This window comes from Episyrphus balteatus, chromosome 3 (assembly GCF_945859705.1).
Source record: "Episyrphus balteatus chromosome 3, idEpiBalt1.1, whole genome shotgun sequence".
Classification (NCBI taxonomy): Eukaryota; Metazoa; Arthropoda; class Insecta; order Diptera; family Syrphidae; genus Episyrphus; species Episyrphus balteatus.
Window position 1 is genome coordinate 92,595,151 of NC_079136.1, and position 21,972 is coordinate 92,617,122.

The window sequence follows — 21,972 nt, forward strand, 5'->3', positions numbered from 1 at the left end:
GAAAACCAAGCCTTAATTTTAAAGGGTTCAAAGACACTTTCTTTAGAAAATTAAATTTTCAAAAAAAGTTGGTTGAAAATTTAAAAAAAGTAGTTTTGACTAAAATTCAAATCAAAAACAAAAAAAAAAAGTTAAAAAATGATTTTTTTAAACTAAAGAACTGAAGTTGGTTATATTGAGATTAAGTTTGTATTTCATCTTCCCAGAAAAGTATATTAGAGCCAAATGTTTCACATTCTCTATTCTCGGCATTTTGTATATGACTGTCATCTTGGGTTCGAATTTCTTTACGAATACTTTACTTGTTCAAAAAGTAACAAACATTCATACATCGCAAGTACCAACTCCAATGGAAAATGCAATGATGAATTAGGATACAGATGGAAGCAGTTTGTTATTACTGATTTTTTTTTTTCACAAAAAAACAATGAACTTCAAAAAGAATTAACGAGAGGTTAATTTAAAATTGTCATATCAAAGGTATTCAACTATAGAGTGACGTCCCATCCAATCCACGTCCGTCACCAGAGTATCTGTCGCAATAGACGAAATTTATGGTTATTATTTTTTCATTCAAATTTCAAGGATTTAAATTTATTTTATTATGAGATCTACGACCTCAACTTTAAACACAAGTGGGTGACATCTATTTGAGTTCACATTGACTAAACAAGATTCAGTCATACCTCATGCTATATACTTGTTAACAATTGGGATTCAGTATCATCTTTTTGATCTACATTGAATTCTTAAAATGGTTGAACGTCACTAGCACTACCTACGTTTTGCTTTTTACAATGCGTAGAATATGTATTTTTTTATTGAAGATGATATCAAGCGTTCTTTAGAACTTTTCAGATAATCTTCAGTGCATTATGCTACGCAAAACTTTAAGAAACATAATGAAGGCATTTGATCAGTTCTTATTTTTTGTTTTTTGTTTTTTTTTTTTTTTTTTGAAGATCTTAACAAAATGTTTTTTGCAAAAATTAAAAAAAAAACTTCCAAAAAATCTAGAACGTACAGGTAAGAATTTTTGTTAGCGAACTGCGTATTGTAAAGCGAAAATAATAAAGAAAATTCTCGTTTATGAATTATTTCGTTGTGCTATTTTTGTACTTAAGCAATTTTAAGAAAGAAAATCCAGACAAATAACAATTGATTTTACTATAAGATAAATTATTATTACTGAAGGTAAACTATTTAATTGATAAAATTAAAGTTTCGATCACATAAACTACTTTTTTTGACCACCCTAGAAATATTTATATTTTTTTTTTAACTTTTTGAATTACATACTCTGTTCAATTTTTTCCTCGATCCTATACAATCACTTTAACTCATCGACAAATTCATTTTTTTTTACGATTTGCCAAATGTTTTTTGAAGCAAACGAAATTAGGACACCGATATACTACGTCTGCTAAGTTTCATCAAAAGCGTTACAGCCGCTTTTGAGAAAATTGCAATATTTCCGAAAATTTTGTATTGGTGTATATCTACAAAAACAGATTGACCACTTTTTTGGATTTCTCCATCATCGTAATATTGGTTTTGAGTAAAACCTCAACTTTTTTTCACGAAACCAATAAATGCCTGGCTACACAGTGATTTTCCAAGCGCCTAACCATTGAGGTTGTAGGCAAAAGGGATGAAGATTTTCCTATCTTTTTGAAGTTTGTTCCTAAAAAATGTAAATTGGAACATGATTGGGCACATGTGTAGGCACCGCCTAATGCAAGTATAAATCTCACTTTGAAGTCAACTCTCAAGTTTGCTTATCTAAACCTGAAAAATTTTAAATTTGAGTTTAAAAACTTCAACTTTAGTAACTATCCCAAATCCAGTTGGTAGATAATTTTATAATTTGTGAATTCTTTGTTAGTGAGAAATAACGCTCATCTTTTATTTGTGGGTCTAACCAACTTGATTAAGCCCCACATTTAATTTGGAACTCACTCAAGTGGGACTTAAGCCCCACAAATAAAAAGTGGCTGTTATGTCCGCATGGGCCTTATGTCCCTGTGCCAAGATATTTCAATAGCAAACTAACTGCAGGTGGTTACAAAGAAATTTTTCCTAAGCTCCACTTAGCAGGATTTGCCTCACTGAAAAAGTGAAATAGGGCCGAATCGGCGTAATTTAACTTTGTCATTGTGAAATAAGGCCTAATGTTGAAATTCGGTGTTATTTCGCTTTTGTAAAGTGAAATAACGCCAAATTTTGGAATTCTGCGTTATTATGCTCGGCGTTATTTCACGGTACCGTATTTAAGTTTTCATGCATAGAAACCAATGTATACTATCATATCATTGCCATTCAATGAAAACTTCCCATCAAGTCAATTGCTTGTTTGTTTTTTGTTTTTGGAAATTTCATTGCAAATCGATAATCCAATACTGAAAATCCAAAACTGGGTAAAAGCTGCGTATTGTTTAAATTTGAAAAATGTAAAAGTGGACAAAATGAACTTTGAAGTCGATGCAAAGAGGATGGGTTTTGATTAAAAATTCTTTTGCCTTTTCCAGGATATACCAAGGTCGGGTGTTATAGAAATCCAAGATCAGCTTGGTGACACCCAATAAACTTCGCGTAGGTACTACATAACTTGTTTCATCCAACTTGTATTACTAAAATAAAAAGTGAGAGTGATGAACAATAGAAAATAAGAGCCTATTGAACAGGTCACATCCTTGTGTACTTTTACTTTGATTTATTGTTATATGGAAATTAATAAATTACATAATATCTAATAGCGTATGGTTTAATTGAAATAAAAGGTTTGGTTTTAATAACATTCCCCTTCCAGCAGCTAATAAGCCATTCTTATAATCCCGATTTCCATATTATTATAAGAACAGAAATTATTTTTTCTCCAAAGTCCTACTTACGATTATTTCAATTTCAGAAAAATTGGTTTCACGATTCAAGTTTTCTTTTAAAAGTTTCATTTGAGTATCCAAAATTTGTGATATTAACTCCATTCGCTGCATACGTTCCATTGCATTAAATTTTGTTCCTTTTGATTTCTTTTTGGATTCATTATATTTCTTCAATAAATTTATGTCAAAATATTCTTCAATTTCCATAATAAGAAAATTCCAAAAACTATAATCTTCCTCATTTTCAGATTCTTCAAAATCTTTTTCCTTTTCTTTGGAAAAATGTAAACAAACAACAGTGATAAACATATTCAAGAGAAATATTGTCACAGCAATCACTAACATTGCATAGAAAATAAATCCTACAACATTGCCACCATAATTCATTTCCGATGGCGAAATTGTTGTGCCAAATCCAAATGACAATGACAACAATGTTGTGATACTTTTTATAAGCTGGACAAAACTTGGTGAATTACTGCCATTTATAATATACAATCCTAGACCAACTGCAGTCAAAAAGATTGCAACAAAAAATGTTGTTGATGCCAATTCTCCCTTGGCATGGTGTAACGTACTTGTTAATATTCGAAAAACTTTTGCAAACTGCAAAATTTTCCACAATCTTAAAGTTGTTAAAGCAACTAAAAAAGCTACTAAAACTGTGCATGTTTCGTCAATAGCTGCAGCTTTGTAAAATGGAACGAATTCATTTTTTCTACTAGTTTCAAGTTGATGCAAAAGTTGCTTAACATAAATTTCACGAATCCATACGCCAAGTCCGATAAATAGATTCAGTCCAACGATTGTTATATCAACATAGTTCCAAGACATAGCAAGGTAATCCTTAATTGAAGTCGAATACCACATTTTCAAAACAACATCAGCCAAGACTTTTGTTAGAATGAAAAAATAAATTAGAAAAGTCAGAAAAACACTTGTGGATAGGTTATCAATATTGAATAGTAACTTAAGCGTTTCAATCCGATCTGTTACCACAAATGAATCAAAACCCGTTTGTTCGGCGGATATCACAACCAAAGTAAAAACGTCTGCATCAACATTGTATAAAGTGAACTCGATAACTACAACTGCAGTATGACTGTCAATCCATTTTTGTGATTGAAGAAATGTCAAGACTCTTTGACAATTTCGTGGATTTCTACCGAAAAGTGTAACATACCCTCCCCCAGGTAAATTATGCAATTTTCCGATTTTACGATCAACTCCAGTTTGAGCTTTATCTTGATACTCCCAGGGTTTGAAAATTCGCCAAAATTTATCCTTGAACGGAAGTGATGAGTCTCTCAACCATCCAGGCTCATAAATTACATCATCAAAGTTTGACTTTTCCTTGTAACTTTTGTAACGCATTTGTCTAAGTCTTACAACACCAAGGATTTTAGATATTTGTAGATTTGTCCAACCGTTTTCATCAAAGCGTTTTCCATTATATGATCTTCCATCAATGAATCCATTAACAATAGTTTCGTTTAAAAATGTATACAAATCATCCGAAGTTAAAATAGTACTGGTAGCAGAATTACTGAATTTTGGATTTCTCAATACATCCTTTATCGTTCGGGTATTGTAATACAACAATGGATCCCTGGTCCCAATTACGAGAATTAGTAAAACTGTCAAATAACAACCATACAGAAGTAATTCACCCAAAATCTCTTTGTACTTAAAAGTTAAAGCTTGGTTGCGTTTGAAAAACGTTGGACCCAATTCAAGTTCATATTTTAAAGCACAGATTTTTTGTTGTAGATATTTTTTTCTGTGGTGAACTCCAATTGTGATAGGATTTACATCTTCAGTAAAGGCCAAAATACGTTGAATGGCACTGTATGTTGCTTTTGAAAAGAACAAAATTATATCGCCGACAAAAATTTGATAGATAAATACTAGAACGATGGTGGTCACAAATGCCTTCAGTTTTTTGGTCTCATATCGTAAACCAATGAAGTATACACAGCAGGATAGTAAAAGTATGGATATAATCGATATTGTTAGAGAAGACCGTACAGATTTTCCAAGGTTTTTGTCTGAAAACTTCATTTTTGACACTAAGAGAAAAATTTACAGATCTTTAATTTTTCTATGAATTGAAAAATAAAATTTAGTGCAAAAGGTGGAGTAGTTTCAAGTTTTGTATAATGTTTTTTTTTAGGTATTGTTCTTTATGAAAGTGCACTCTATTTGAACGAATTTAAACAGTTTATGCTATGAAAATGTCAATGAAGATTTGAGAACATATTGGAAAAAAGTACAACAATATTTATTGTTTTTGGCTTTTTCACGAAAAATAATTGAAAAGTTCTTTTCATTCGAATTTCACGTTCTTTATTAAAATCCAATATTTACCCGTCAGTGTAAAATTTATGGAAATAATTTGTTGGTGTGTGCGTAGAAAGTAGTTTCATCAACAAGCGTTCGTACAAATTACCGAGCTGGTAGTCATGGTAGCTTAAGCTCGCTAAATATATAAGCATTTCAATTTATTTACGTGTTAATAAAGATATAAATAATAAATAAAAAATAAATAAATCTGTAATTATCACTTTGTCTGATTTCATTTCGAGTTCGTTTTCAAATAGTGTGTCTTATTGTCTTATCACTTTTTTTTGGTACTTGCTGGTAGAATTACTTGTTTAAAAAATTAAAAAATTTACTGTATTTTTCCTCCTCTTCGAGTAAAAGGAATAAAAGGTAGACCTCCTCTTGTAATTTTCGACATTCTGCGTATACTAAGATTGAAAATTACTAAAACGTACCAAAATCTAAACGACCAATCCAAATGAACCTAAACTTGTTGCCTCATAATTCAGAGAAAAAGAAAAGATTAGTTGAAATACCTTTTTTTTTTTTTTCTTGCAAAAACCTGAAAAGTGTTGGATTTTATGTTTTTTTTTTCTTCGTTCACTAGTCCACAGATCGTACTAAATTTTAGCTGACATTTTTTGTTTCTCCGTATTTTTCGATACTTTTACGTGCGCTAAATTGTTACAGATACAAAATGTGGAATTGGAAATGAAAATATGACTTTTTAACTGAAGCTCCGAGTAACTCGGTTGAAATTCTTAAATCTTGGGCGGAAAACAAAATTGTTTTAAGTCACACAAGGCCAATTTTACAAGGGAAGATTTTCAAGTTTAATTTTTTTGAAAACTTAAAACCACTTAGAATAAAGTGGCTACCAACTATCTGATAAATGGAATTTTGTACACAAAAATGCTTTTCAAATTCGGAAAGAGCACCTTCAAAATAGTAAAACTACATCAGTATATCATTTTCAGTAAAAAAAGGATTAAGAACAATTTTACATATTATTACATTACATTGTGATGCTTAATTTTCAAGGGCTGAGGTAAGCTCGCCGGAATCCAAGGTTCGTTCTGAGGAAAGCAATCTTAAAAACTCAGTTAGAGAGAAAACACCGAATTCTTTCCAATTAGTAATGTTCTTTATTCTTTTAATCAACTAGCTACTTTCTTATTTACAATTATTTATTCTTTCTTTATTTTTTTTTATTTATTATATATTTTTTTTTCATTTATTACATAATAATATATCCTAACATGCTCTGAATAGAAAAGCCCTGCCTTGAGTGGGAATTAGCCCAGGCCCAAGGTGATAGGGAATATTCCAAGCACACCTCCTAACGAGGGTGAATAGAGCGCTACCTATAACTCTCGGCGAAAGCCCAGGCTCAAAATGAGTGGGAAGTAATTAAGTCCCTAAAGCACAGCCTCCTAACGAGGGTGAAAGAGTTATTTATTAAAACTAAAAACTTTTATTGAAAATAGGAACAATTAATTAAAATTGAACCACGGTCACCATAACTAAGTTGCTATTCAACTCTAGTAGCGGCGGGAGAACTACTTCTGTTATTGAAGGTTGACGATTCTCGATTTTTCATACAAATCTTACATCTACTTACTGATATTATTACTTAAAGTAAGTGTGAATCGTATAAACTAAAGAGTAATTTCTTATACATTCTACTAATTCTTAAATATAAGATGTTGTCGTTGTTGCTGTGGTGGTGTGGCGATGGTTGGTACGCTTTATAGTCTGGCCGGTACGGTTGCTTGGAATTCATAGTCCGGGCGTACAGTTGCAAAATTGGATTTCGATAATGCAGGTGATGGTAGTGGAATGGGTTTATAGTCCAGGCGCTACCGGTTAGTAGTTCAGTTTATAGTCTGGGGGTATATACATATAGAGAAATGTAACGCTTCGTTACAACATAATATTGATATTACTTTTAAGTAATTAAAACATAATCAGAGAATATCTGCTACATGTATTCCATAAGGTTTCTCTGGACATATATAAACCATACTATTCAAAATAAATTGTAGTCACTATGGCGTATACGTATTTATTTTTAATAAATTCACTTGAATAGAAACATAACTTTTACTTGTTTTTAAAACAATTACAACAATAACAAAAATGAAATGATGAAGATCTTTCGCTATGGTATTAAAGAGAAAACTATAATATGAACTTATAGTTGTTAATGGATGTTATATTTTCACATTTACATATTTCAGAGTTTGTACTTCAACTCTTTTGTTTTAATAGAATCTTTGACTTTGGAATACATTTTAAAATATGTGAGAATGTTAAAATAAATATCAATCAATAAATTTGACTTAAATGATCAAAAACCAAACTTATTGTACTCATTCATTACAGTTCTAAAATAGAAAACAAAACTGGACATACAAATCGGGAGCACTTCATAAAAGTTATAAAGAAGCTTGCACTGTTCCTTCACAAGCTCTGCCTTGTGTTCTAACCAAATACTCAAAGTCTTAACATTCTTTAACTGGTGCTAAAAATTATTGAGCACGTTTAAATTTGTGTATTTTGGTCTAAGGACATTTTTGGTTAGTAAAATAAAGGAAGGAGAGTTGACCATAAAAAAAGAACTCTTCATCAATTTTCTTGAAGAAAAAAAATGTGAAGCTGATGGTTTTTTTTTCTTAACTTTTATCCCAAACTTACTTCTATACTTATTAAAAAGCTTCTTATTATATCAAAATATATCTTTTACTCATGAAACTCTTTGATACAACCACCCACTCTTTAAAAGCCTCCATCAGGCATTTTACATTGAATTTTTCCAAGAGAATGGTTCAGATAGTACAGTGAAGAGATAAAAAATCGCATCTCGTAAATTTCATTCTTCAATTTAAATTTCTACAATACGCAGCAAATTCAATATGCATCTCTGTGGTGTATATCAAACTTAGATTGAACCTCAAAGCTTCTCTATATTTAAACTAAATTTTTTCCGAATTCAGAGAAAAATATTCTCAGTATAAATAGCCTATGAAGGTGGTGAGTACTTCGTCAGTCTTTACATGCTCAGTTGCATGAGAAAACCTTAGAATTTTGACAGACCAAAAGTTCAAATATATACTCAAAGGATCATTGCTGGATTTAATTAAATTTGGAATAAAATCTATATAAGACAGTATTGCAGTTGACAAAAAAAAAAATTCTACAAAATGGGACAAATGGAACAGAATAGAAAAAAGCTTGCAGTTTTATTTGGTAAGTGTGTGCACAAAGTTAACAGCAGCTCTAGGATTAAATTAACCCCTTTAAACAATAAGTTACGGTTTTCCGGTCAAACTTGAATGAATTATTGATTATGCTTACATACACATAAATGATTGTATTCGTATAACGTTTGCAAGTGCACATTGCATGAATTCCTTCTTCATACGGGAAGTTGCATCTTTTTACCTTTTCTATTTTTTTTTTTTTTTTGTTAAACAAATTGTGGGTCTTCTATTTGGTTTTGGTTTCGTTTTTGTATATTCTAAGATGCTTTTGTTTTTATTACCAAGTCAAGAATGGTAGAATAGGCTGAAAATGAAATCCGATGATAAATAACTTCTTCGATAAGAATCGCGATCTTGGCCTAATAACTATTGTGTCTGTATTCGGCTGTTTAAGACGATTTTTAAACTGATCAATTTGTTTTCTTGTAGTTTTCTTCTATAAGTCTTCTGTATAGAGGTTTAAGAGTTTTTTTTTTCTTGTTAACTTTTAATTAACTATCTCAATTTAATCTAGTTTTTAATTTTTTTCAGCACTGCTGTTGGGAAGCCAATTATGTATAGTGAGTATAAGAATTTATGCGTAAAATTTGTGATATTTTTTGTAACTGGTATATGGGGTTAGTAGGCGGGCTTCTATTAGTTGATTAAGTAATTTTTATTATGAATACTATCAATGTTTTTAAAGTGCAATTCTTTTTAATGGAACGCCAACCGATTAATGGGGAACTATTCAATCTGTGTTTAATTAAATACAACATTTTTGAGCCAAACTATCTGTTTAAAATTTGTTTGCTATATTAATTTTAGAAATTGATTTTATTCGTTGGGATGTATTTATTAATGTAATGTATTGAAGTGCTTATTCTAAAATTATCGAGCCTAAGATACATATATCAGTGAAAATCACATTTTTTCCAACCGAGTGCAATAATACAATGAACATATTATTTTGGATGTATTCATAACTCAATTTGTCAAAAACAGAAAAAATTTCCTTGTTTTGCCTTCCTTATTTAAATAAATTCTTTTATTGTGGGCTTAAGCCCACAATAAAAGAATTTATTTATATATAAGAAAAGTCACCAAATTTGTTAAAGGACTTCCTTATTTAAGATATTCTTGTTTAATCTACCTATATTGTTCGTGCTATTTCAGTGTTCCGTTTAATTTAATTAATACAAAGAAAAAGAATATTTTGTTTAATTGCTGTATAAATCAAGTAGATATATGTAGGTAGGGGAACACGGGCAACAGTGGCCCATCTATGGTTTGCCAATTTATCAAAATCGCTTGAATTTTCTTACCGCAAACTTTAACGCATTTATATTTATATTTATAAATTATTTCTTTGTCACGAAAAGTGCGTGCTACAATGAAAGTTTAGTGCTCAATTTTACTTCTTAAACTGTTCTTAGCGCTAAATTCACGCTCAGATCAGAGCGAGCCCTAAACACTCAAGTTCCGCTCTGTTTGAAATTGACATTCCTCGGAGCTTGACATTCGACCTTCCTCTTCCAAACACTTCACTATTCCTACGTTCGTCTTGCCTCACAATAAACTCATGTATCAAGTAACTTTTCGGTAAAAGTTCCTACTATTTCCACAATTTTTAACCGATCTTAATCATTGTTTTTTTTTTCAAAAGTTTGTTATTTATTTAAATTTGTTTAGCGGGTACAATATTAAAGTTGTATACCACAGGCTTTAAAGTAGCCGCTTATAAACTAATAATTTACTTTTGATCCTAAGACCCCAAGTTAAAAATGTTGTCCGAGTTACCAGTACACTTCTCTTAATTGGTTCGAAATTTTTTTACGTCAAGAGTCATTTCAAGATGTTTTGCCTCATTACAAATGGAACTTGAGTTGTATTCAAAACTTGATGTGATAGAGTTTTTCTGCCTACGGATTCCAGCTCAGGAGACCAAAGACCAAAAAGTATAATTTTGTTTGTGTAACAAAAACGTTGTTAGCTGTGTAATCAGATGTGCTCCATAAGTTTTGATAGTAAAATTCTTTGAAATGAAAAACTGCATATTTTTAATTTTCCATTGACTTCAAGACCCATCAATTTTCAAATTTCAACTATAACGGAAGGTACTCCATAATTTGGATGAACTGTCAGTGAGTTGGTTAGTGAGTCAGTGATTCAGTCACTCAGCTAGGGTTTTTTTCTAATTTTTGAATACATACCTGCATTTCAGAACTTACTCATGCTTATTAGCTTAAATTTTCCAAGGGCTTGTTTTGGATAAGCTGAATAAGTAACTAATTCGAATTTGTGGCTTCCTTTAAATTGAATTTAGAGACAAGTCGATAATGGCCACAGTTTGTTCCTTCATTTTAAAAAAGGCTAGTAATAAAATAAATTGATTAAAAACCCCGTTTTCCAAACAAACTTAAATAATTTTTTAAGTAGATTTGGGGCTATTGTGGAACTTCCCTGGTTATGTTTCCCTCGTGGAATTAATTGGTATTGTCAATTAATTTTCAAATAAATTTCAATTTTCCAATAAGTAAATGGAACTAATTTCCGAAATAAAGTTCCCTTGGGGATAGGATCAATTGAGACTACTGTGAACCTCAATTTCGTAAAAAAAAAGCCATATAGAACGAGATAGAATTCAGTTCCAGAATTTTTTTTTAAATATTATAGAATGTAGAGTGTTCACTAATTTGATATATAGATGCAAGAAAACGCTGGATTTTGCTAAATAGTTCAGTTCTTTTATGAAAAAAAAGAATTTTGTTTACCAAATTTAATAGGGACCAAGATAAAACCTAGTTAAGGTTCACAATTTAAAACATAACGATTTTTTTAATATTAGGGCTCAATTATAGCTATCAGTAAAATCCATCAGTAAAAATTCCGTTTTGCTATTTTGAAGACTTTAAGATTCTAATTTATGCAAAATATTGAAATAAATTTAAAAAACGGTTTCACTAACTTTTTGAAAAAGAAGCAATGCATTTGGTGTTATATTTTAGTCACAAATTCATTTTATAAATTTTACTGATGAAATTTCATTTTACTGAACAGTAAAATTTATAAAATGGATTTGTGAATAAAATTTAACACCAAATGCATTGCTTCTTTTTGAAAAACTTAGTTAAAATATGCTCCCAACTTAATTCATCAATATTTTGCTCAAAATAAAAGTTTCAAGTATTCAAAATAGCTAAACAAAATTTTTTACTGATGGATTTTACTGATAGCTATAACAGAGCCCTTATTTCCTTAGTTTATTATGTAACGTGATTTCAAATAATTAAATGTTTTATTAAAATTATTTTCCAAAAGGCGCAAACTGGCTACAACTATCCCAGGCCGGATGTTGCTCTTGGCAATACAGCTCCCGCCATACCAAGTACATCGAGTGGAAGTTCAGTTCGACCATCAGTTGGATTTCAAACAGCACCCTCAACAGGGTCTGGTTTTTCTCCTAGCCCTAATTATGGCGGAACCGTAGGTCCAACTGCCCCATCATTTGGTTTTTCAACACCTCAAAGGCCTGGATCAGCTTTTGGAGGAACTGGCACCGGCTTCGGAGGTAGCCGTTCGTCTTCTGATATAACTACAACTGGTTTTCCAAATACCAGTGGAATAGGCAAGCGTCCTACCATTCCATCACGTTCTAGTGGAATCTATGGCACTGGATCAACTGGTCTTGGATCTCAACAACAATATTCAGGCGGTGGTGATCAATTTGAAGGAGATTACTCAGCAATTCCTGGTGAGCCTGGAGTCAACTATCCTGTTTATGCAGAAGTTCCACCAACATCATTTGACTGCAACCAACAGCAATATCCTGGATATTATTCCGATGTGGAAGCTCAATGTCAAGTCTTTCACATTTGTGCTCTTAATCGTACTTACTCATTTCTTTGCCCCAATGGAACTATTTTCAGCCAAGAGACACTCGTTTGTGTTTGGTGGAATATGTTTGATTGTTCTTCAGCTCCTGGTCTCTATGCAAATAACGCTTTCATTTATGATTACCTACAGCCAACAGAGGCTCGTCCAACTACAGGTGGATCATATCCTGGTGGTGGATTATCCAGTCAGAATCGACAACAAAGTGGCTTCCAGGGCAGTGGTAGAACAACTGGCACTGGAGGAGGTGGAGTATTCTCTGGAAATGTTCGACCCACTGTACCAAATGCTTCATTTGGTGGCGTTACAAGTGGTGTAACTCCTGTTGGAACTACGGCATTTCCCAGCGGTGCCACTGGAACCGGTCGATTTTCAGGTGCAGCTAATGCGCCCACTGCTGGAGCCTTTCCGACAGGCCCGCCTGCAACAGCACCAGCCTTCGGAACAACAATTCGCACCGGATTCTCGCCGATTCAAGATGCGACGTTCCCATCTTCACAGGTTTCTCCAACAACTGCTAACCGAGAATACTTGCCACCAAGACGACCTTAGAACACTTAAACGCATGATTGATCACCTTAGTTTGGATTAGTGCACAAAACCCACCACATTATAATACAAACGATATAAAAGTAATTTTAGTTATGTAAGATTTTGATTACAATGTAAAATCATATTTTCTTATATTATTTAGTTTTTTTTTGCAAAAGTTTATAAAAATAAATGAATTTTTTTTATAGATTTGTGTTTTAAACTGATGTAGCCGTTTTCAAAACCAAAACAGAAACTTGAGTCAATCTGAACTTTAAAATCTGAAAAAAGAACAATTTTAAAAACCAAAAGAGAAACTTACATAAATCAAACTTAACGTTAAAATCTGAAAAGAAATCATTGAAAGAATATCTGTTTTGGTTTTCGGGAATGAATTTTCTTTTAAGTGAAAATAAATTATTAGATAATCAGCCCTATGGTGAATTTCACGTGAACAAGATTAAACCGAAAAACTTTAATTTAATTTTTCCCCTTTTCAAAAGGGGGCTGAATTGGGGTGAATATTTTATTTGTTGTTAAAATTTTTGGTTTTTGTTTTTAGTTCAACTTATGGATTTTTGTTTTTCGAAAAAAGTGGTAACTATTTTTGAAAATGTAAAAACATGAAAAAAAAATATATAAAAGACGGGTTTTTTTCGACACTAAATGTGTAACAATTTATCAAAACTTCAAATTTCGAAATAAAGAAGGGCAAGGTCAAAAACTGGTTTTTTGGCTCTTAAACCCTCCTTTTTTGAAAATGTTTCTAAAAAAAAAATTGGAACATCAAAAAAACAGGGACTCGTTTCACACACTCAATCAAAACACAAAATTGGTCTAAAATGTTCTTCGCGTACTATTTGGTATTTTTAGATGGGGGTTGCAAAGGTTGCTTACAACTTACGTAAACCTTACAGAAGTGACTCACAGGAATGTTTACACAATAACGAACATGTGGAAAAAAATATTACAAACTAAAAAATTAAATACTTTCGAACTCCAAAAATTAGAAAGTTCAAGTTGATAACTTACAGATTTGGTTGCGTTTGTTGTAAGATTTTCGTTTTAAGTTTTCAAAAATTTCAAAAATGTGTTTACTCAACCAACCTAAAGACAATATTCATGATGACACAATCAACACAACAGTTCCTTGTTGTAAAAAAAAACTTTATTTTTTCCTAATCATCAATTTCCATAAAACTATCTGGACCTTTTTCATAATTTGAAAAGAAATCAAAATTTTGCTGTATTCTAGGCAAAACTTTAGCTTCATTCATTATTGACTGGTAATAGCTTTTAAACGAAACATCAACATAATTATATTTTCCTTTTTTGATTTTTGGTTCCGATTTCCTTGGAACTGGAATCGTTGGATTGAAGGCCATTTGTGAACTATCATATTTTTCAAAGAATTCTTCAGGAGTCCTAATGAAAAACACAAAAATTAATCATATTTTTTTTATATAAGTTAATTTATAATTTACAATTTTCCAATTTCTGGTGGAAGACTTCCATCACCGGTTGCCGGTACTCCATTAGCTATATGCAAAGCAACTCTTCTAACTGTTGGATGATAGTGTCGAGCGAGCCTTGTTAGCTCGTACAATGCTGTACATGATGCATTGCAATATTCTGGATCTTCCAATTCTGGATCAAAACGTCCCGATCCCACACTCGTATCTGTATCCAGAATAATTTCCAACATTGATGTAAGTTGCATTATGGTCTTTACAGTTCCTAGCGAAGCTAATGTTCCATTGTGCATCAAATGCATACTTATTGTTGACAAACGCTTAACAAAAGCCAACAATCTCTGTTGAGTAATATTTTTACGTCGTTTGACTAAAACATCATCAAGAGTACGAAGAATTATTTGGAAATCTTCGTGGTTCTTTCCTGCATGCACTGCCAATAAATTTCTATAGAAATGGCCATAGAATCGTATCGGATCGATGTTAAGCACTTCTCCTTGACCTGTCAAGATCACAAAAATCGTTCGAATGCAATGCAGTTGCTCTCTGTAACCCAATTCTGTAGTTTCAAGGATGTTATTAAGCACATCAATCAGATCAGAGAAGTACTCCAAGTTAATGACATGTGCAAATCTAAATTCAAAAAAAATTGATAAATAATTGATTTAAGATGAAATTTATTAAGTTCTTACTCTGCAAGTCCTTCCAAACATGCACTCAATGCTTTAGAATTCGGATCATTTTTTAATATCCTAAAGTAAATGGTGAAGACCATTTTTACGACCTCGGTTATTTTGTAGTGCTTCGATTGCTTATTCTCCTCAGCTTTTGTCTCTTCTAGTTCCTTGTTAAGCTCCTTAAGCTTCTTATGACGTTTGCGTTCTTTTTTAGATAAATTCAGCAATCGCTGCCTATGCGATTCCAATTTTTTCTGTTTAAGCTCATTTTCTTTCTCTGCATCAAGGTTAACATTTTTGATTTTCAGAGCCAACAAACACGTAATCATATCCAAATGCACCAAATTTGATCTTGCTTTTATTAGATGATTGATACGTCTTATAATATACAAGGTCATATCGACCTTTTTATCTGTTGCGAAAACAGTTCGGAAGCATTTGTTGACTTCCTCTCGCATACGAGGGAAATTGCAATTGAGCATGTAGACCAAAAGTTGAGCGATATTTTGGACGTAATTAAAATATGGATGTGCTACAAGCAGTTCACATAGGCATGTTACTCCGACTTCGGCGATTTTAATTGTTTGTGGCGTAATTCGACCGCCACCACGCTTTGTCACAGAAGCTGTAATTTTTTCAAGTTTTTGAAGAAATTTCTTGAACTGCTGCAGAAGAGCATTTTCGTATGTAACACGCTCCAATGTTGCTTTGCGCACTAGAATAGAAATTATGTTAATTGGTCGTTAGTGATTTATAGAGTTATATAGAATACAGCAAGAAAATTGGTTAATGATTAATCGTTATATTCTTAATTGAGAAAAATGGACGTCAGGTTATGTTAGGAATTGAGGAATTAAATTCACTTCGGACTCATTTAATAAGTTACCCACGCTAAAAGACGCATGATTTTTGAATCGATTTGCAACTTGCATCTCTTTGCCACTCATTGAGATGTGGTCCATTTCAATCACAAATTGATTCCTCGTGGTTAACCATAACTAAGCCAAAGTTCGCCTTTACAGGGCATCAAATCCCATTGCGAGTGCCAAAGGTGCAGTGCATGTAGTACTGGATTGCTAACTTTAGAAGTTAGAATTCGAGATTCATTCTGATCAGAAATGTTTTATGTGTTTACTCATCTTTAAATGCACTACGGGTAAGCAGGACTTTACTTTTTAAATATCCATTGTACAGAGAAGCATGAAACTCCTGTTTCCAGAAAGAAAACATTCTTACCTATTTAGACAGGTTTGATAGGGTCCCTAGGAAAAGACGTGAGATATAAGGTTGAAACAATTTCTTATATTATACTACGTCCATGAACTAAGAAATGAAAGCTACTGAAAGACTGCTTTCTCAATGGTGTCAAGTGGCAATACCATAAGCATTGCATTGCATTGTTCCAAAAAAAAACTTTTAAGTCGATATAATATATCATAATGGAGTGTATCAATTTTTAAGTTTTAAGAGGCTGTCGGAGTTAAAAAAGTTGATAAAAAATAGTTTTGAAGAGATCCTAAGAAGTCACACAAAAAAACTGGCGTATTCATCACTTTTATAAACCTAAAACTTAGGCCATCCTAGTAGAGTCGCAGCGAGAATTCACTTCTGAAATCTCTATCATCCATAGGCAGATTGGCGGACCCTCTGAATTGCGCTAACTACAGAGGAGTCAGTATACCTAGCATCGGTTACAAGATTCTCTCTTATTCAACAGTCTGATAGGTCCATATCAGTGTGGTCCAGAAAAGTCCACCATCGACCAAATATTGACAGACTTTTATCATTCCAGCACTACTATATGATTCAGAGGCATGGATTTTGACGAAGAAGTACAAAACCGAACTGTACGGGTTGTTTGAGAACTCTATCTTAGCTAAACGAGTAAGGTGCAGCCACTGAAATGGCTTAATCATGTGAAACGCACGAGTAGTTTAGCAAAACCCAAATAGTATTTCTTTTAGATTTTAGTTGATTTGTAAAAACTTAAATTATATATATGGTATATACTCATCTAACAACCTTGTGATGAACGCAATGCAGTTTTAAATATTTTTCACTTATCTAAAATTGCTAAATATGAAAGAATCAGTTCGCCATAGACGTATGTTTCTTTTTCTATCTATCCATCAAAAAGGTCTGAATTTCTAAACAGTGCATCTGAGATCTATGCCCGACCCTAGAATTAATTTATTACCACTAAGCATGGGCCGGTGGATTTGTGTTCATCAAGGTATTTTAAAATATTGCACGTTTTTGGGTGCAATATTTGATTTTATAAAAGTGTTTAGGAATTTATTTCACAAACAAACAAAAAAAAATAATGATTAATTTCTACAAAATAACCATAATGTGAGAGTAAATTATTTTAATATGTGTATCGAAAAACTATTCGTTTTATGGGCGGAAGGTTTGTTGAACGGCGGCCGTTGTTTAAATAAATAATTTCTAATACGAACTGTTCTTTGGATAGGCGAAAGTTTTGAAAAAATCTGAGAGAATTATTATCAAAATGGTCATGTACACTTACATATGCGTTGGAAGAGGTAAAGGATTTGATTTGTCTCTAAGTTGCCTTCTTATTCGTATCGTACCCACTGTTGCCACAATGGTCATTTATGACCAAAATTGGTCATTTTATTCCATTTGGTCATTTTTTCTGAAGAAATGAACAAAGTATCAGCCTGCGCTATTTTTAGTTTCCAGTAAAAAGTTCTACCTAGCATATAACCGGAAAAAAAGTACGAAATGCGGGGAGTTTTCCGAATGTGAACAACTTTTCGACCACAACTCAGAATAAGGGAAAAGTGGCATTTAATTTTTCCGGGTATAATCTTGTTCACGTGAAAGCTCTACTTTCAATTTTCATGTCCACAAAAAATTAAAGGATTCCATGTTGGGTATAAAAATAAACAGTATATCAAAAAAAGAAGAACAGAGAATTTTTTTTTTGAGTACATTGAAGATGTTTTTATAGTAAAAAAAGCTGAGAAACTTTTAATCTAAGACAATCAATTTTATCTTTAAACATTTTAAGTAACATCAATGATCTCCATTTCGGAACTTTCACTTTCAAATTTATAGATAATTTTCCCAATTTCAATTTTTCCTGAAAAGGGATAAAATTCGGGTATTTGTCTACAGGTAATGCTATTTAGACAATGTTCCGTTGCAAAACTTGAACCCGAAATATGAGGACCATTTTCATAAACAATTCTACAAGATTTTAAGCAAGGTCTGATATTTTCAGGGCTAAGAGCTGAAGTGAACCAACAAAAAAAATGGCAAGGGTAAAATTTTTTTTCAACAAATGACAATTTGAAACGAAACACTTTTTGACCAAACTAATGACAGATCTTAAACCTTGCGCAAGTTTTGGTACTAGATTTGAATTTTTTTTTAATTGGTTCGTTATAGCTGTGAGCCCTCCATTTATGGTTACTGTTCTAATGTCCCTTAGGTATATTTTTTATATAATTTTGTCTTTAGTTAAAAGTTAGCAGAAACAAATTATTTTGGTCATTTTTATTTACATTCTTGGTCACACATTTTTTTTTGAAGTGGCAACCGTGATCGTACCTATATAATTTTTAAAAATTTGCGTTTAAACGTCGAAAAATTTTGCTATAGCTGAACCAATATGAATTTTTTTAATGACCCAAAAGTCAAAACTTAAATACATTGAATACAATTTTGGAAAATGCGTCTCGTTTTGTTACACATATTAAAATAATTTACTCTAACATTATGGTTATTTGTAAAAACTAATCATTAATATTTTTTTTTGTTTGTGGAGTTTGCAAATTAATCGGTGATTGGAATAAATTAATAAACACTTTTAAAAAATCAAATACTGCATCCAAAAACGAATAAATTCTCCAAAAACGAGACCTATTTAGCTATCGTTTATTTATTGAGATTATTGATGATTATTGAGAAAATAAAAAAAAAAACACAATTCCAATTTCAGGAATCGAACCTCGAACACCCGAGTAAGAGGCAACTACCGGTAGAACCGGGTGATTTTGGCCTGGCGGGTGACTTTGACTTTGACATGGACACTTTTTTAAAAAATTGTTAATATATGAAGGACTTGTTTGATTTTTTCCAAGTTTCTTTGTAAATTCGTATAATTTGATGAATTCAAAAGTGATCATACTATCTTTATTTAATTAAAATTAGATATTAATTTATACTAAAATTTAGTTTTCTTAAAAATGCTAAAAAAAAAAATCACCTAAAAATGTTGGATGGTTTGAACATGTTGCAGAAATAGGATTGCAAAATGACTTTAACTCCGATATGTGTATTGTTTTGCAAGTTGAATTACTTTTATTCTACCCTTGCAACTATTTCATAAAAATTAATTTTAATTTTTTTATAAAAAATGCCATATGGTAGGGTGACTTTGGCCGGCATATCGGGTGACTTTGGCCGGGTGGCCAAAGTCACCCTCTTAATTTTTGCACTATACTTTGTTTTTATATATTGGTATATATTGACAAAACTGATATTTGGCAATATAATTAAAATGTTATCAGATCATACATATCAACATTTGGCAGCTCAACCACTAGACGTAGCCTTCTTTCGGCCTCTTAAAATATTATGGATGAAGACCTTAACAGCGTATAAGATGGCAAACTCGAAAACAAAACAGTGTCGAAAGATGTGTTTCCTAGGCTTCTAAAATAACATTTTACTTCGGCTGCATCTTAAATGTTGATAACGATGAGGTTACAGTGTCATTCCTGCGAAGAGGTGCTGGGTACAGCTTCAGAGAAAAAAGACGTTGCACAAGTCACCAAAAGTGATCTGGAGAAGAAACTTCCTGTTCCAATGGTTGACCGTAGAGAGAGACTATTTTTTTCCATATCCTTTGAAGGATATCAAATTTATGCTAATTTTAATTTTTTGTTTTTTTTTTTAATCAAATAAAAACCCGCCAATTCTGTGTACGAAAATAAAAAAAAATACCCACATGTTTTAAAAAATCTGCTCTTTCATTTGGGCTGGGTTAGAATGACGTGCTACTTGTAGTTGAACTGGAAATATAAAAAACGTCCTACCGGCCAAAGTCACCTGGAATGGAGGGTGACTTTGGCCACCCATATTTTGGCATTTATCTATAGAACTGTTGGACAGATTTCTTCAAGATTAATCATACCTATAGAATGAGCGAAGTAGGTAAATTGGTTGAAATCTTCATTAACAAAAAAATTATTGCAGAAGTTATTCACATTTGAATTTGAAAACGTGCCAAAGTCACCCGGTTTTACGGTACTAAATCACCTAGACTAACACGACTTCTAAGGATACGAAAACTTTTATTGATATAAACTATTTAGGAAATATTGAATAAGAATTCACTTAAAATAGCTTTAAAGATTCTCAAACTGTAAAACTATCATCGATTCGATTATCGTTTTCAAAATTACGGAATGACCCCCCTGATGAAATATGTATAGTGTACTATTAGCTTTTATTCGCTTTTAAACAGCACTAAAGAAAAACAAGGCAGTAAGACTTGACCACTCATAGGGACAGCCTGCGTCATCGAACGCTGGAAAAAAATTGAAATGAAGTTCGAAGTCGGCAGAGGGATTTGCATTTTTCCTGCAGTTGACTAAATTATATTAAAAATTGTTCTGGAACGCTTAAATAACACCTGGAAAAAAAAACTACTACTGATGCTGAGCAAGCAGGATTGTACGCTTCCTCCTTTTATATTGATCACATCAAAACCTTTTTCCTAATAGTAAATTGTAAACAACAAAATATTATAAACAAACGAAACATCTCACCTGTTTGCATCTTAGTATCAACCTGCCCAACACGATATTCTGGAAGAATGTCCTTGAAAATTTCAGTAATCGATAATAATGCCACTTTACGAACAGTCAACAAGTTTGGTGTCCCATTCTCATTGTTTTCTTCCATTAAATCAAACAGCGCATTAAAATTCTTCATCTTATCTTCAGGCTTCTCAAGAATACCAGAACAAATAATACCAATTCGATACTTTTGCCTTTCAATTTCTTGCTGACGATGAATAAGCAAATCAGTTGTAGAAATCAATTTCTGTGCTGGAGCTGGCTTTACACTCTCATCATACAAAACATCATCATCGCTATCTTCATAATCAGATTTATCATCTTCATCATCTTCCTCTTCTTTCTCATCTGTGTCTTTCTTAGCAATTTTCGGTTTAGGCTTGTAATCGACTTCAGTTGTACGACTGATAATTTGTCCATCGCGATTCTTGATTGGCAACAAGTTGATTTGAATTTTCATATCAGACTTTTCTTTAAGATTCTGTGCCGAATAACGAGATTCAATGCCAACCGATTCAGCATCAACTGTTGTATCGGCAAGCTTTCTCTTACGTTGTTTATTGGCACCAGCTGCTTCAAGGTATTCCAAATCATCTCCATCGAGCATGTCCATGACATTGTCGACAATTTGGTCATCATCTTCGTCTTCAGCTGGTTCGGGTTCATTGTAATATTTGCTTTTGCGTTTCAACAATAAATCCTTTTTGCTAGGTTTGGGTGGTGCATTGAATATATTTTGCTTTTTTGCGGCTCCTTTAGCATTGGCCCTTTGCTGTTGCGATTTTGTCAAGGTTTTCTTTTTCGATTTGAGATGGGCTGTTCGTTTTACATTACTGATTTTTACTTTTTTCTATTATTATTTTGGGAAAGAAAAATTATGTCAAGGTAGAATATATGATGGAATTTACTTACCACTGCCATTTTTTTTTTTTAAATTAAAAAATGGTTATTTTATTTATAAAAATAAAATCCAAAATATGAAATTTTTGTTCTTTTGTCGGTTTTCAAGTTTTGACATTTCAATTTTCGACGTGAGCACATGTACTATTAGAGAGTTGCCATATTAAATTTTTTTTGTGGATGAAATTTTATTTGTCAACATTACATGGGGTGCTCAT

General features: G+C 32.2%; 3 protein-coding genes across 3 annotated transcripts; 1 reads left to right on the top strand and 2 right to left on the bottom strand.

Annotated features, from left to right (window-relative positions):
* Positions 1–2,864: 2,864 nt before the first annotated feature.
* Positions 2,865–4,943, bottom strand: LOC129915131 (polycystic kidney disease protein 1-like 2). The gene has a single exon (XM_055994596.1). The coding sequence runs from the start codon at positions 4,941–4,943 to the stop codon at positions 2,865–2,867; it is 2,079 nt and encodes a 692-aa protein (XP_055850571.1).
* Positions 4,944–8,304: 3,361 nt separating this feature from the next.
* On the top strand, positions 8,305–13,013 carry LOC129916552 (uncharacterized). The gene is made up of 3 exons (XM_055996556.1): positions 8,305–8,453; positions 8,999–9,027; positions 11,768–13,013. The coding sequence occupies exons 1-3, from the start codon at positions 8,408–8,410 to the stop codon at positions 12,890–12,892; spliced, it is 1,200 nt and encodes a 399-aa protein (XP_055852531.1). The 5' UTR covers positions 8,305–8,407; the 3' UTR covers positions 12,893–13,013.
* Positions 13,014–14,025: 1,012 nt separating this feature from the next.
* On the bottom strand, positions 14,026–21,781 carry LOC129914799 (nucleolar complex protein 3 homolog). The gene is made up of 5 exons (XM_055994200.1): positions 21,767–21,781; positions 20,825–21,704; positions 15,036–15,735; positions 14,356–14,976; positions 14,026–14,296 (listed from the first exon to the last, which is right to left on the bottom strand). Exons 1-5 carry the CDS (start codon positions 21,773–21,775, stop codon positions 14,050–14,052), a joined length of 2,457 nt encoding a protein of 818 aa, XP_055850175.1. The 5' UTR covers positions 21,776–21,781; the 3' UTR covers positions 14,026–14,049.
* Between the last annotated feature and the right edge of the window lie 191 nt (positions 21,782–21,972).

Bases quoted from the DNA above. Each gene is read 5' to 3' on its own strand.
- LOC129916552 (XM_055996556.1), top strand. From the start codon at position 8,408: ATGGGACAAATGGAACAGAATAGAAAAAAGCTTGCAGTTTTATTTG. The intron at 8,454-8,998 runs GTAAGTGTGTGC...AATTTTTTTCAG, and splicing joins AAAGCTTGCAGTTTTATTTG to CACTGCTGTTGGGAAGCCAA. The intron at 9,028-11,767 runs GTGAGTATAAGA...ATTTTCCAAAAG, and splicing joins TGGGAAGCCAATTATGTATA to GCGCAAACTGGCTACAACTA.
- LOC129915131 (XM_055994596.1), bottom strand. From the start codon at position 4,943: ATGAAGTTTTCAGACAAAAACCTTGGAAAATCTGTACGGTCTTCTCTA.
- LOC129914799 (XM_055994200.1), bottom strand. The intron at 15,736-20,824 runs GTGAGATGTTTC...TTTCTATTCTAG, and splicing joins TGATACTAAGATGCAAACAG to TGCGCAAAGCAACATTGGAG. The intron at 14,297-14,355 runs GTAAATTATAAA...GTTTTTCATTAG, and splicing joins CCACCAGAAATTGGAAAATT to GACTCCTGAAGAATTCTTTG.